At 39.2% G+C, this 16,443-nt stretch overlaps 1 protein-coding gene across 1 annotated transcript in view; it reads left to right on the forward strand.

Moving 5' to 3' along the window:
- LOC149171812 (ABC transporter B family member 11-like) overlaps positions 1 to 5,850 on the forward strand; it is a 44,732-nt gene extending 38,882 nt beyond the window's left edge. Inside the window, exons 4-12 of the mRNA XM_089424119.1 lie at positions 876 to 1,097; positions 1,298 to 1,536; positions 1,676 to 2,201; positions 2,316 to 2,589; positions 2,758 to 3,463; positions 3,611 to 3,839; positions 4,061 to 4,327; positions 4,587 to 4,850; positions 4,989 to 5,850. Coding sequence (XP_089280245.1) covers positions 876 to 1,097; positions 1,298 to 1,536; positions 1,676 to 2,201; positions 2,316 to 2,589; positions 2,758 to 3,463; positions 3,611 to 3,839; positions 4,061 to 4,327; positions 4,587 to 4,850; positions 4,989 to 5,642 — 3,381 coding nt within the window. The 3' untranslated portion in view covers positions 5,643 to 5,850. The remainder of the gene's footprint in view (positions 1 to 875; positions 1,098 to 1,297; positions 1,537 to 1,675; positions 2,202 to 2,315; positions 2,590 to 2,757; positions 3,464 to 3,610; positions 3,840 to 4,060; positions 4,328 to 4,586; positions 4,851 to 4,988) is intronic.
- Positions 5,851 to 16,443: the final 10,593 nt, after the last annotated feature.

The raw sequence follows: 16,443 nt of genomic DNA on the forward strand, positions 1-16,443 counted from the left end.
AGGGGTGTTACAACCAACAACCCAAACTTGGCAAGAAAATGTTCACAAATTTCTAAGCGTAGACACATCTTTTGTGATGGCCTTCTATTTTCGCAAGAATGCGGATCTAACAATCAATATGGCATATTTGAGTGGTCTACAATCTCAGTGCCATTCAAATGGTGACGGATCAAAGAGCTCCACAAAATTCAATTTGAATTTCTTCAACAACTTGAGAGTTGGAAACACTGCCCTCAAATCAGATCAGAGGCTTTTCTTCTTCAACATGTGCTGCAATGGCAGTTTTATTCTCCTAAACTTTTGTCCAAAATATGATGTCCTCTTGCTGCAAACACTTGATCCTCTTGTTCACACAAATATTACAACTTGCCTCACGTTGGGTCTTCTTTTCTTTACTGCGGCCTCTTCCTTAGCTGGTCTGCCTGCTTCAAATGGAACTTAGGTATAATGTTTTGGAAACATTCTTCATAAAGCAGCGGTGACATATGGCAACAACTCCCCTATTCTGCACTTTCATACACTGGACACACACGAAGACAGATCATGTCCTCTCTGGCTCATATATCAATATATGGATATGTTAATCGGAGACAATGGCTATGGCTACACCGACAAAGAATTGCACAATAACAAAATGAAGTGCAAATTGATACTTGACTTCCCACAGCATCAACCTGTCTTGTATATTCTTAATTGGTATAACTGATCATTAACTATCTAGCTACTGAAAATTGTAATTGAAGAGGAAATTAAGTAACAGTGTAATTACATGACTCAACGGAAGATTGTACAATAACCTTTATCATATGTTTGTATTTCTGTTTTGCATTTTCCACATAAGATTTGTATAATAATATTTGCCGTTGTTTGTTCAGGTTGGGAAATTCATCCAGCTCATGTCCACATTCTTTGGAGGTTTTGTTGTCGCCTTCATCAAAGGATGGAAGCTTACCCTAGTATTGCTATGTATTATTCCGCTTCTTGCACTGGCTGGCGGTGCTATGGCTATGATAATCTCAAAGATGACCAGCCAAGGCCAAAAAGCATATGCAGAAGCAGGAAATGTTGTGGAGCAGACAATTGGCGCAATCAGGATGGTAAGCATGTGATGAACAGAGCAAACCACACCTTGTCTTGGCACAAGGTTACAGGTTTCTTTATTTTTGAAGTCGACGTTACAGGTTACAGGTTTCTTTATTTTTGAACTTGAGGTTATAGGTTACTATGTCTTCATATTAGCAAGAGCTGTATTGTATATAATCTATTCAGATTAGTAACATGGATTAGTTACATTTAGGTTGCGTCTTTTACTGGGGAGAAGAATGCTGTGACTGACTATGAAAAGTCCCTTACGATTGCTTACAAGGCTGCTACTCACCAAGGGTTGGCAGCGGGTTTTGGTGTTGGGTTTCTCCTATTTATTGTGTTCTGCAGCTATGCATTGGCTTTTTGGTATGGATCACGGTTAGTTATTAATGGAGGGTATTCTGGCGGCAGTGTGATAAATATCATCTTTGCAGTTCTGACTGGAGGCATGTAAGTTGAAAGTACATTGTGAAATGCATTATTGTCACTTGATCAGGAAATTTGATTATATGGTTTTTCACTTATTCAAACTACATAAATTCATGTTAATTAATGAGAACAAGAGGATAAATATTTTTCTGGATTTCAGGTCTTTGGGCCAGGCATCACCATGTTTAAATGCCTTTGGAGCTGGACAAGCTGCAGCTTACAAAATGTTTGAGACAATTGATAGAAAGCCAGAGATTGATGTATATGATTCAAATGGATTGGTACTTGAGGATATTCAGGGTGATATTGAGCTTAAAGATGTATACTTCAGCTATCCAGCGCGGCCTGATGTTCAAATATTCTCTGGGTTCTCACTGGAAATACCCAGAGGTGCCACTGCAGCTTTAGTTGGAGAGAGTGGAAGTGGGAAGTCCACAGTTATAAGTCTTATAGAGAGATTTTATGATCCACAAGCTGGTGAAGTGCTTATAGATAGTGTCAGTATCAAACAATTTCAACTTAAATGGATAAGGCAAAAAATTGGACTTGTAAGCCAGGAACCTGCTCTCTTTGCAACCACTATTAAGGAGAATATTGCCTATGGTAAAGATGGGGCAACACCAGAGGAAATAGAGGCTGCTGCAGAGCTTGCTAATGCGGCAAAATTTATTAATAACATGCCTCAGGTTTGTAGAAATAGATTTTCATTATTGGTGATTGGTAGTGTTCGTCCTTGTGGAAATGCATTTTTTTTGCATATGGATTTTGTGTATGCTGACGGTCATGGCCCCTTTTTCCAGGGGTTTGATACAATGGTCGGAGAAAATGGTACCCAATTATCTGGAGGCCAAAAGCAAAGGATTGCAATTGCAAGGGCTATTTTAAAAGATCCCCGAATTCTCCTCCTCGATGAAGCTACTAGTGCCTTGGACACAGAATCTGAAAGAGTGGTTCAAGAAGCTCTTGATAGAGTTATGATAAATAGAACAACAGTTATTGTTGCACATCGTCTGACTACTGTCAGAAATGCTGATATGATCGCTGTGGTCCAGCGTGGCTGTATAGTTGAAAAGGGTAACTTTTTACAATGCTAAAGTTTTTAATCGACAATCTAAAATCCACATGCTTATAACTAAAACATTTTATCTCCGTTCCTTGTGCCAGTCTAGCTATGGGCTTTCTAAAATATTCGTGAAGTGTCTCTTCTTCATTATTAATGAATCTGAGAAATGGTATTTTCAGGTTCACACTCCCAGCTCATCATGAACCCATTTGGGCCATTCTCTCGGCTTATACGTCTGCAGGAAACACATCCATCAAAAGAACAATATGAAAATGATTCTGAGCAGAAGCAAATACGTTTGCATGATTCCAGGACCATTAGTAGTCGAAAGTCATCTCTTAGACGGTCCATAAGCAGTGGGTCATCGGGAGTCGGTGGTAGTCATAACTCTCTTTCATTTTCATTTTCTTTGCCTGGTGTAGTTGGTCTCCAGGATGATGTTCAAGTAGATCAAAACGAACCAAAGAAGAGCTTTATGAATTGGTTTTCGTCCAAAAGGCAGGAAGATGTGGAAGATGGCCAGTCAAAATTTTTAAAAGATATTCCTCTTTTACGCCTAGCATCTCTCAACAAGCCAGAGGCTCCAGTGTTCATTTTGGGATCCATAGCCGCAGCCGTTAATGGGGTTATATTTCCTATTTTTGGTCTCTTGCTTTCGAATGCTATGACCAGTTTCTACGAACCTCCGCATAAGCTTCGGAAAGATGCCAGTTTCTGGGCACTAATGTATTTAGTTTTGGCAGCTACATGCATCCTCGTGGGTCCAACACAGATGTACTGTTTCGCGGTTGCTGGTGGCAGACTTGTGCAACGTATTCGATCATTGACGTTTAACAAAGTTGTTTACCAGGAGATTGGATGGTTTGATAATAGTGAAAATTCAAGGTCAGTGGATGGACAAACGTCTTACTTGTTTAAGTAATAGGAGTAAAACACTCCAAAAGCAAGTACCAAATTTGTAGTTTCCTTCTGTATACATTAGATATATCATATAGGTGATCATTATCGTCCTAACTGTAAACTTCTATTCAGTGGTGCAATAAGTGCAAGATTATCAACAGATGCTGCAACTGTGCGTAGCATGGTGGGAGATGCTTTGTCTCTTGTTGTTCAGAATATTTCAACGATCATTACTGGTATTGTTATAGCTTTTTCAGCGAACTGGAAGTTGGCCCTTTTGATATTAGCTCTCCTGCCTCTGCTAGGTCTGCAAGGCTGGATCGAAGTAAAGTTCTTAGTGGGTTTTGCTCCAGATGCAAAGGTTAGGAATATCATTGACTCGTTGAAGAGTGTATAGAATGCATATTGCTAGACATGGTTAACAATCATATCAGAATATATATAATAAGACAATTTCTTTAATTGAGATTCATTGTTTAATACAAGTCAGGCTCTCAATTGTGGACCAGGAGAATTCTGCCTTTCCTAAATGCTTTAATCATTTTGCAATATTATTAGTAATTGAAAGGAGTCAAATTTCAGGTGATGTATGAGGAAGCTAGTCAGGTTGCAAATGATGCTGTTAGAAGCATTCGGACTGTTGCCTCCTTTTCTGCAGAGGACAAGGTGATGAGCCTCTACAATGAAAAGTGTTCTGCTCCTTTGAAAATAGGAGTTCGACAGGGAATTATAAGCGGACTTGGACTTGGGATTGCAAATTTCCTATTGTATGCAATATATGCACTCAACTATTGGGTAGGGTCTCGAATGGTGGAAAATGGGGAAACAACTTTCGGTAATGTTTTCAAGGTAAATACTCAATAATAGTTTGTTTATTTGGAAAATTGTGAAAATTTGATGAATGAGGAAGAAATTATTTATTGGGTAATACTGGAATTACTAGAGTTATTAGGTTTGTAAAAAATTGTGTAGTTATTTGAAACTCAATTGAAGCATTTGCAGTCAACTGCAAAGATGCATTTCTCTAAGAAATGTATTTTCTATTGGGTTTCAAATACTTTATGTATCTTGGTCTCATTTTCCTAACCACATAGAGTGTTTGTCACAGGTTTTTTTGGCTCTCACAATGGCTGCCTTGGGGGTTTCTCAGTCAATAGGCATGGCCCCTAACATTGCAAATGTCAAGTCGTCCGTCAATTCAATCTTCAAAATTCTTGATCGAAACTCCAAAATTGATGCAAGTGATGTCTCGGGGACTACATTAGAAAATGTCAAAGGTGACATTGAGTTTCAGCATGTTAGTTTTAAATATCCTACTCGCCCAGACATACAAATATTCAGAGATTTAAGCGTCATCGTCAATTCTGGAAAGGTGATTTGTTGATTTGATAATCAAATATTTTGTTGCAATTATACGTCATGGCAGGTGTATTTGAATTAGGCTAGCTGAAGAATACTTAATTTTCAAGTCTTACTAATGGCTTTGCTCTTTGGGTGTTGATCATGATAGACGATTGCTCTTGTGGGAGAAAGTGGAAGTGGTAAATCAACTGTCATTTCACTTTTGGAGCGATTCTACGATCCTGACTCAGGTCGCATATTACTTGATGGAGTTGAAATCCAAAAACTGCAAATTAAATGGTTGAGGCAACAAATGGGCTTGGTTAGCCAAGAGCCTATTTTGTTTAATGACTCAATTCGTGCCAATATTGCTTATGGAAAGGACAACCTTGTTTCTGATGAGCAGATTGTAATAGCTGCTGAGACTTCAAATGCTCATAAGTTTATCTCGGATCTTCCCCAAGGATATAACACATGTGTGGGGGAGCGTGGGGTGCAGTTATCTGGAGGTCAAAAGCAACGCATAGCAATTGCAAGAGCAATAATTAAAGACCCTATGATATTGTTGTTAGATGAAGCTACAAGTGCATTGGATGCTGAATCTGAGCGCATAGTTCAAGATGCATTGGATCGTGTAATGGTAAACAGGACCACTATTGTTGTTGCTCATCGTCTTTCTACAATTAAAGATGCAGATCTCATAGCTGTGGTAAAGAATGGAGTTATTACAGAACAGGGAAAACATGATGAATTGCTCGCCATTAGAAATGGAGCCTATGCATCCTTGGTGCAATTGCATATGGCTTCCTCATCACTATTGTAAACTTTGAAAAAAAGTACAAAGAAGAGTACGAGAAAGGTCTCTTGGGTGCATTTCATTCACATGGCTTACTCATGCATTGATAAGGTGCAAAAGTGTAATTGTATTGTCATGAATCATCATAACATGTAATGATAAAAAATGACAAAAACCTAAATCTTTATGATGCCTAATTGATTATCATTTATGAACAAAGTTGAGCAAATAAATAATCACCAACTTATTTTCGTATTTGAACTACCTACTTGAAGTGTGCTATTGGCTTCTTCAGAAAAATGAAGCTTCCTTCAAAAAATGGACTTTACTTCCTGAAGTTCGTACAAAACTATTTTTTTTTTTTTTTTCATTTAAACACCAGAATTATATTGGATGGAAAAGTCCCTTCAAACCTCAATTTTAACTTGCTTTACAATAGCCTATTGTATAAGAACTCGAGAATTAGTTGTATTTTCAATTCCATGCTCATATTGCTTGCCTCAATTTTTTAAGGTAAATATTTGGTTGTTTTGCTCTCTCATCTCTCTTAGATGTATTGATAAACAATCTTTTTGTCCTTGGAACTATCAAGGTGAAGAGAAGAGAAACATGAGGATGTAAAAATAAAGTTTTTATTCAGTATATAATTAAGTAGTTAACACATTATAAATTATTAATTCAGCATGATATAAAAATGATCACCAAAAAATTTAAATTTATATTCAATCATAAGCATATTACAAGTGAAAATGTGTTTGTCATAAGATTAAAACAACAATCAAGGAACTGCAAATGAGTAAACTAAATTCTAAGAATGATCTTGTTTTAAACTAAATTCTAAGAATGATCTTGTTTTAAACTAAATTGTAAGAATGATCTCGTTTCTACAAATATGGTGTCCACAACATGGTAAAAATAAGTTCTCTAAAGAAAAAAAGAAAAAGAAATAAGTTCTCTAAAGAAAAAAAGAAATTGGTAGAAAGAAAAAGTTCTTAACATAACAACAAATGAGATTACCAACAAAAAAAACACTTAAACTACAATCAAGGAACTACAAAATGAGTAAACCAGATTCTAAGAATGATCTTGTTTTAAACTAATTTCTAAGAATGATTTGGTTTCCACAAATATGGTGTCCACAACATGGTAAAAATAAGTTCTATAAAGAAAATAAAAGAAATTAGTAGAAATAAGAACTTCAAGACATATCAACAATGAGATTACCAACAATAAACACTTAACTAGTTTAGTATTCACGGTGATGCTTTAATAATAAACAAAGAATTCAAGGACCATTTGTTGAAAATAGCAACAAGAAATGTTAAAAATAGCATTGCTATAGATAGCATTTCAAGATATATTCCAATTTTAATTTGTCCTTGAATTAAACTTCGAATTTAGTCTCACCAATTGTTCGAAAAATAATTAATTAATTCATCTTGAGTTAATTAGTTGGTGAAATTCAAACATGAAGTCCTGGTGAAGACATGCAACAGTTATCCCTTTGATTGAGGAAGTTATCCCTTAATTAAGGAGATAAGGATGAGTTGTAATTAGTTAGTTCAGTTAATTGAGTTAAGTCCAGTTAAATTAGTTCCAAACAGTTTGTGGAACTAAGTGTGAGTTCAGTCAGTTAATGCATGCATGCATGTAACTAGTGTTCTTCAGATAACTGAATATTCTGTCATAAATAACTAATACATGTCAGTTCAGACAAAGACCCAGTTGAGATTGAAGGCAGGGACAGTGTACTATCAGTTGCTAGAATATTCCTATGAGAATATCTCTTGCATGTAGAAGGAATTCATTGCTTGAGGATTGCGCAGTTACTACAAAGGTCAGAGTAGTGTGTGAGGTGAGAATCACACAGGTGGTAGTTGGAGGACCCAGGAGAAATTGCGCAAGGAAATAGGAGGCTTGCAGGACTGAAGGAAGGCATATGTGTTGTCTATTATGTCTATGAGCAGTAGTGAGGGATTGCACTGAGAGCTGGATAGCTTGAGAGCTAAAGCTTTGTGTAATCCTGAGATATTTCCACTTGTATGATAATTCAGATAGAGGGGTTTTTAGCTGAGGCTTTTTCCAGAGTATTCTTCTTTGTTTCATGTGTGATTGAATCTTCTTCTTTGTTATATGTGTTTTGTTTGATCTTTCTCAAAATTGATTAAGCTTCCGCAAGTTTGATTGTAGAAGTAGATTAAGTATTTTGCTTTAGTACATTGCATAATCAGTTTAATCTACAGTGAGAATTTTTACATGGTATCGAAGAAAGGTGGTCAAAGTGGAGAACAATATACAAAGAAGGGAGAAGTTCGAAGTTTGAATTTCTTGATTGTAGGTACAAAATCGATTTCTTATCACATCTCAAAGTTCACCAATGGCGTTCAATGGCTTGAGACTCGAGTATGCCCTGGATGGCAGCTCGAATTACATAGCATGGAAGGATCGCATGGAAGCGGTATTAGAGGACAATGGTTTGAAGGAATTCATTGATTAAGAAGCCCCCAAGCCAAGACAATGGTTTGAAGGACTTCATTAATCAAGAAGTCCCCAAGCCAGCAGCAGCTAATGCCCAAGAATTGGCGAAATGGAAGAAATGTGTGGGGAGAGCGAGGAGGATTCTTCTGGAGGGAGTTCGAGACCATATTGTTTCGAGTCTCCATGGGAAGGAGACTCCTTTTTCAATGTGGAAGACATTGAAGGATCTATATCAGAACAACAACGACCAGAGGAAGTTGGCGCTGAAGGACAAGCTTCGGAAAATCAAGTGTGAAAAGGGCGACATAATCTCTACATATCTGAACAAGCTCACCACCTGTAGAGATGAGCTTGGAAGTATAGGAATCACGACAGCTGATGATGACATGGTGAATCTTACTCTCCTCGGTCTTCCTAAGAGTTGGCATAGCTACCAAGACTCGGTGAATGGAAGAGAGAAACTGCCAGATTGGGAACGACTGTGGTCGGATCTGATGTAGGAGGAGACCAGGAGAAGCACCAGAGATGGTTCTTCATCTAAGTATGATGATGAAGAAAATCTAGCCTTAGCGAGTAAGGCGAGGAAAGGGAAGGAGAAGGATTCTCATTCCAAATCGAATTCTTCTCATGGAGGGAAGAAGGTTGACAAATCTAAAGTGAGATGCTTTAATTGTCATGAGGTGGGCCATTATGCAAATAATTGTCCATTGAAGAAGTCCAAGAAGGGATCCTTGAAAGGATCTAAAGGTGAGGCATTGGCCTCTCAGTTCGAATTGGATTTTACCCTCATCGCATGCATGGTTTCATCGATGATGGGTAGTGGTTGGTTTCTTGACAGTGGAGCCTCATTTCACATGATCGACAATAAGAGTTTGTTCAGTACCTTAGAGGAGAAAGACCTCCAGATGTGCATAGAGATGGGTAATGATGAAAGGTATAGTGTTTCAGGAGTGGGCACAATTGATTTTTAGAGGGAGCATGGAGCTCTCATTACCTTGACAGATGTGAAGTATGTGTCTGCACTAAAGAAGAACTTGGTATCAATCATGATGTTGGAGGACAAAGGCTATGATGTTCTCTTCAGTAAGGGAAATGTTTTCCTTAAACACATCACCACGAGACAGGTTAAGCAGATCGGTTCATAAGTCAAGAACCTGTATGCTCTTGAGGTTCAAGATGCATGCAAAGCCTTGAGGAGCAAGGAAAATGTTGGAGACTTGGTGGTTGAGAGGGAGAGTAAATTACCTCTCAATATGCAGCCCCAGAAGAAGTCCCAGACAATTGTGGAGGAGCCACAATTGGAGATGCTGAGAGGATATCGAGTGGAGGCATCGACTCATCCAAAGACCTCCAATAAGGGGAAATTTCGAGCCAAGTGGGCAGAAGGATCACATGCAGCCATACCTCCAGGTGTGAGGTGGGGAAATGTGAAGTGATAGCCCCAAGCAGGTTGAAATAGGGGCAGAATACTTGAGGTAACCAGCCTTTTTGATTAGACCTTGCTACGAGAGCCTCGACGAGGAGTAGCAGGACTGGCTGAATGGGTAGAGATAGATGCGGATGGAGCGGCAGAGGGAGCTCTAGCATCAAAGGGTGTTTCTATCCCAACAGAGAGGTCAATTGGGAGATCAGTTACTTATTTCTCAGTAATTGAGTTGCAGCGCAGCATTGGGTAGCACGATTCAACATGATGAGAGGAGTTGCAGTGCGGATGCAGTGTTGGGAGATAGAACCAGCACCAGCACGGATGCAGCAGGAGGAATCTGTTAGCGCTTGGAATTCACCTAGGTTGAGATAGACAAACTCTCAAGGCTACATCAAACCATTTCACCTCGTAGCTAGCCCTACGAGGTATGAGAAGGCTCTCTCGGGTCAGATTCGATAGATCTTTCAATATGATTAGGCTGACCAATTGATAAGGGGGTTGATTTAAAGATTTTTGGTTTTTTGGTGGCAATTGGAGGGAGTGCAATTTAGGGTGCGGGGATTGAGCACAGTTTTTGCAGGGGGATCTTTGGGGCAAGGTAGGAACTTATGCTGATGCCTTTGGCTTGGATGAGTGATCAGGGAAGAAAGAGAGGAGGTTAAAGAGGGCAAACAAGGACTTTGAATCCTCTTTAAACAGTGGAAAACATAGATATTGAACAGAATTAAAAGCTGAGCATGGCATGCATGAATTCAAACTTTATCACTTTATCTTGTTCAATTAGCAGTAAAGAAAGAGAGATGTAACACATAAACAAACTTACAGTAACAATTAGAAGACACACCATCAACACAATGATCCACAAGAATCCACAATGAAGTCTGCAAAACCCTGGCCTTCATTTCCTTAAATTGCAGAAGTAGATGTACAATATACAATAATGCTTTCTCCCACAAGAGTCCAACCATGAAAATGAGAAGGAGAGAGCATAATATAGACCATCTAGACCATCTAACTTCTTTCCCCACCTCTAGGGGTCGAGCTCAGCTTCCTAGGAGCAGTTTGAACTAATTCTAAACTAAGAACTAGAAAATAGGCAGCCCAACAACTTGCCTCTATTACTTAGCTAACTCATCCATGCATTAATTTTTCACGTTTTACATCATGGAAGCTTCTAGAAGGGTAAAGAAAGATAAAATCTACCAAAGTGCCATGAAAATATTACATTTATCCTTCATCTACAAGTAAAAATAGTCAACCATAGTCAAAACAGTGTTTTTTGACCAAAAATGTGAATTCTGGCAAATCTGGAAGTTCTGGTCGCGCCCCTGGAAGTTCTGGTCGCGCCCCTTCACAGCTGTTTTTGAGTGGGTTCCACTGGTCCAAATCAGGTGCAAGATGGCTCATTGGAAAGCTTGGCCTGTCTACTTTCCATCCAAAGTGGAATTTATGAATTTGGTGTTGATTTGACCCCTCAAAAACCATTTCTCCCAAGGTCACTTTCTGCAACTCAAAAAGTGGGCAGAAAGTCATTTTTTTGATGTATTTTGAGCTTTTGGAGGCTCAAAACTCAAAACCAGACTTCTCCCAAGCATTGGTAATTTTTATTTTTGCATGCCCTTTCCAAAAATGCCAAGTTTGCAAAATTCCGAGCAGCCCTTCACACTGGTCTCACCCGGGGTGAGACCAGTTCTTGGGAAAAACCTGTGATTTTCACAAAAAATTCACAAATGACAAAATTTTCTCCAAATTTCTTGAAATTTGGGCTGGGAGACCCCAATCAAGTACCATGCTCAGTCAAAGAGGCTTTGACCAAAATTTGGAGTGGATCGGGCGTTTTCCTTCGTTTTTGTACTTTGGCCAACTATCCTTGGAACACCTTCGTTCTCGCCGGTATTTTTGACATTTTTCTCAAACCATGACACCTGTGTAAAAAGTGAAGGAGGTTTTTCTTCCTTGGCATGTTGTGGACAAAAACCTCTCTCAGTTTTGAAAAATTCATCTTTGATTGCTCCGAAACAGCTTTTGAGTGCAACTTGTCCCGATGTGTGAAGCAAGGAATTTTGTCGAAATGGAGCGAGATGAAGGGGATAGGGGTCTTCTAAATTCTTGGGGAAATTTTGGGGAGTAGGGAGGGATGTTAGGAAGCAGGGGAAAGTGGAATCTCAGAGATTGAGTGAGGGGAAGGGGTTGAAAAGGACAAAACACAGGCCAAACCTAGAAAATTGCCAGGTTGTAGCTAGAAACTAGGGTTTGTGCAAAAATGAGGAATTTGGGGGATCTGAGTGTTGGGAAGTGTTTGATAAGGTACATTAAGGATAGGGGAAGGTGTATGAACATCAGGAAACAAGTTTTGCCGATGATTTGGCCGCCCAAGAGAAATTAGCTTTCAAAACCCTAGGAGAGGGAAATGAGCTTTCCTAGGCACAACTGAAGCATGAACATGGTGTAAAATGACCCATTAGACACTGACATGACGATGACAAACCTCTGAATGATGATAGGCTCAACTGAATGATGACATGGACTGACATTTGGGCAAACCCTAGACCTAATGGCTAGTGACCAAATTTTGCTTGAAGACTCACTGAAATGACAAAATTTGACCTTGACACTTCAAAATCACTATGTAAGAGCACATTTGATCACTGGAGGAAGGCTGTAAAGACTGACACTAACATTGGCTCCAATGGGGATGGTAGCTCCTTGGAGGTGCCAAGAACCTCAGACCTCTGGGAGAGCAGACCAGTGCTTGCAACCATTGGGCGATGGAGTCATTATTTCGGCAAACAACACAAGACTTTGACTCATTTATTGAATGAAAACTTGACTGAAAACTAACTGAAACTGACTCGATGGCAAACTGAAAGAACTTGAAAAACTCACTCAACAAACCAAACACAAATGACTCATGACAAAACAAGACTTTACAAAGCTTTTTGAAGGGCAGCAGTCCATCAAGATTTGAAATCATGATGACAACCACCTGTGTTTCTTACAAGACAATATACATCAAACTATATCATAATGCCAATGCAACCAATCAAGAAGATGGCTTCTTGACTGATTCTTTCTATGAGATCTCATGATCAACAATACAAACCTATCACTGGGCATCCAAAGACATAGTTGACCATGATCTCCTTCATCAATGAACACTGCAATAAACACTATCACTGCTGGCTGCAACAAACTTGCTAGAGGATCGTGAAAAACATAAAGATTTGCCACTGCCACCTCCTGCTGAAAGAACAAGGTGTCTTTTGTTTCAAATTCTGATCTGCTTTCCTCATGTGCTACGGTGAAAGTATGCTCATGGGCTTCAAAAAACTCCGAACAAATGGATGAGCAGATCTCTTCTTGGAATAACATTTCAACACATGAGACATATGAAGAATCTGAATGGAAATCCTGCATGCTATGATCTTCTATGGTGTGAATGTGTTGTAGGTCATCTTCATATGATATCACAACCAAATTATCTAGTTCCTTATTACATCCTTCAATCATAAGGAAAGAAACTTCAGCTGATTCTTGAAGTGCACAAATGACATTTCTATCATCTACCACAAATTCATCCAAAGGAACTGTTTCACTTACTTGAATGAAGATGTCATCTTGCTTTTCATGAACTGACTGAATTACCTCCTCATGCAGGCTTTACATGCTGTCTTCTTCTGTGGGCAGATCTGAAATGAGCTCTTCTCTTTCACCATCTTCAGCCATATGGCCATCTTCAACCTGCTGATCTTGACAAGTATCCTCTAAGATTTCTATATGCTGCTGAAATGGATTCTCATACAAAGCCTCCATGATCTCTTCATCCATGAAATTATCATCTTCATAAAACTTCTCAAGGCTTTCAATAAAACTATAGGCATGCTTGCAACAGTCTTGAACTAAATTCAATGATAGATAAGAGTCCTTATATCTTTCAATGAACATAGCATGAAAATCCTTTAAACAATAAATACAAGCAGGCGGCAAACTTTCATACCATGATTGGGCTTTACCTTCTAGAGTGGCCAAGAATATCTTCATCAAGCAATCTTCAGGAAAATCGACCTTCAACTTGCGAATATGCATATGAAATCTGACTAGATGTAAAGCAGCATCCTTCTTACCATCATCACTAAATGTAGGCAAATTCCTTGACCAATCTACCTTTGGAATTTTATTTGGAAAGCCGGGAATGTGATCTCGGCTCAAGGGAGCATATCTTCTTGCAATCCGATCCATCTTGAAAAGCTCAAAGCTACTGATCTCTCTGCAGTGAAGTCACCATGAAGCACTGATCGCTGGATTCTTCAGTGAAAGGAGTCGCCAAGTGAATGATTCAGCCTTTCAAGTGTCTGATCGTTGTTCACTATCAACAATCAGATCTGAACTTGATATATGTACTGGGGTAAAAAGCAAATGAAGTGATGTATTCACAAGCTCACGGAGATTGACTGAAGCAACGTTTATCTACTAACGCTGATGTAAAACAAGAGCGTTTTCGAAGGCTTCTGGCGTAACTTCAGGCTTCGTCTAAGACTTATGAAACAAACACATCAACACACAAACAAGTTTGTTCTCCCCAGTATGGTCGCCAATATGTTAGCGCTTGGAATTCACCTAGGCTGAGATAGACAAACTCTCAAGGCTACATCAAACCATTTCACCTCGTAGCTAGCCCTACGAGGTATGAGAAGGCTCTCTCGGGTCAGATTCGATAGATCTTTCAATATGATTAGGCTGACCAATTAATAATAAAGATTTTAGGCTAGTAAATTGATAAGGGGGTTGATTTAAAGATTTTTGGTTTTTTGGTGGCAATTGGAGGGAGTGCAATTTAGGGTGCGGGGATTGAGCACAGTTTTTGCAGGGGGATCTTTGGGGCAAGGTAGGAACTTATGCTGATGCCTTTGGCTTGGATGAGTGATCAGGGAAGAAAGAGAGGAGGTTAAAGAGGGCAAACAAGGACTTTGAATCCTCTTTAAACAGTGGAAAACATAGATATTGAACAGAATTAAAAGCTGAGCATGGCATGCATGAATTCAAACTTTATCACTTTATCTTGTTCAATTAGCAGTAAAGAAAGAGAGATGTAACACATAAACAAACTTACAGTAACAATTAGAAGACACACCATCAACACAATGATCCACAAGAATCCACAATGAAGTCTGCAAAACCCTGGCCTTCATTTCCTTAAATTGCAGAAGTAGATGTACAATATACAATAATGCTTTCTCCCACAAGAGTCCAACCATGAAAATGAGAAGGAGAGAGCATAATATAGACCATCTAGACCATCTAACTTCTTTCCCCACCTCTAGGGGTCGAGCTCAGCTTCCTAGGAGCAGTTTGAACTAATTCTAAACTAAGAACTAGAAAATAGGCAGCCCAACAACTTGCCTCTATTACTTAGCTAACTCATCCATGCATTAATTTTTCACGTTTTACATCATGGAAGCTTCTAGAAGGGTAAAGAAAGATAAAATCTACCAAAATGCCATGAAAATATTACATTTATCCTTCATCTACAAGTAAAAATAGTCAACCATAGTCAAAACAATGTTTTTTGACCAAAAATGTGAATTCTGGCAAATCTGGAAGTTCTGGTCGCGCCCCTTCACAGCTGTTTTTGAGTGGGTTCCACTGGTCCAAATCAGGTGCAAGATGGCTCATTGGAAAGCTTGGCCTGTCTACTTTCCATCCAAAGTGGAATTTTTGAATTTGGTGTTGATTTGACCCCTCAAAAACCATTTCTCCCAAGGTCACTTTCTGCAACTCAAAAAGTGGGCAGAAAGTCATTTTTTTGATGTATTTTGAGCTTTTGGAGGCTCAAAACTCAAAACCAGGCTTCTCCCAAGCATTGGTAATTTTTATTTTTGCATGCCCTTTCCAAAAATGCCAAGTTTGCAAAATTCCGAGCAGCCCTTCAAACTGGTCTCACCCGGGGTGAGACCAGTTCTTGGGAAAAACCTGTAATTTTCACAAAAAATTCACAAATGACAAAATTTTCTCCAAATTTCTTGAAATTTGGGCTGGGAGACCCCAATCAAGTACCATGCTCAGTCAAAGAGGCTTTGACCAAAATTTGGAGTGGATCGGGCGTTTTCCTTCGTTTTTGTACTTTGGCCAACTATCCTTGGAACACCTTCGTTCTCGCCGGTATTTTTGACATTTTTCTCAAACCATGACACTTGTGTAAAAAGTGAAGGAGGTTTTTCTTCCTTGGCATGTTGTGGACAAAAACCTCTCTCAGTTTTGAAAAATTCATCTTTGATTGCTCAGAAACAGCTTTTGAGTGCAACTTGTCCCGATGTGTGAAGCAAGGAATTTTGTCGAAATGGAGCGAGATGAAGGGGATAGGGGTCTTCTAAATTCTTGGGGAAATTTTGGGGAGTAGGGAGGGATGTTAGGAAGCAGGGGAAAGTGGAATCTCAGAGATTGAGTGAGGGGAAGGGGTCGAAAAGGACAAAACACAGGCCAAACCTAGAAAATTGCCAGGTTGTAGCTAGAAACTAGGGTTTGTGCAAAAATGAGGAATTTGGGGGATCTGAGTGTTGGGAAGTGTTTGATAAGGTACATTAAGGATAGGGGAAGGTGTATGAACATCAGGAAACAAGTTTTTCCGATGATTTGGCCGCCCAAGAGAAATTAGCTTTCAAAACCCTAGGAGAGGGAAATGAGCTTTCCTAGGCACAACTGAAGCATGAACATGGTGTAAAATGACCCATTAGACACTGACATGACGATGACAAACCTCTGAATGATGATAGGCTCAGCTGAATGATGACATGGACTGACATTTGGGCAAACCCTAGACCTAATGGCTAGTGACCAAATTTTGCTTGAAGACTCACTGAAATGACAAAATTTGACCTTGACACTTCAAAATCACTATGTAAGAGCACATTTGATCACTGGAGGAAG

This window comes from Pinus tabuliformis, chromosome 4_2 (genome assembly GCF_031772625.1).
Source record: "Pinus tabuliformis cultivar Carrire ecotype Pingquan chromosome 4_2, CPIR1, whole genome shotgun sequence".
Classification (NCBI taxonomy): Eukaryota; Viridiplantae; Streptophyta; class Pinopsida; order Pinales; family Pinaceae; genus Pinus; species Pinus tabuliformis.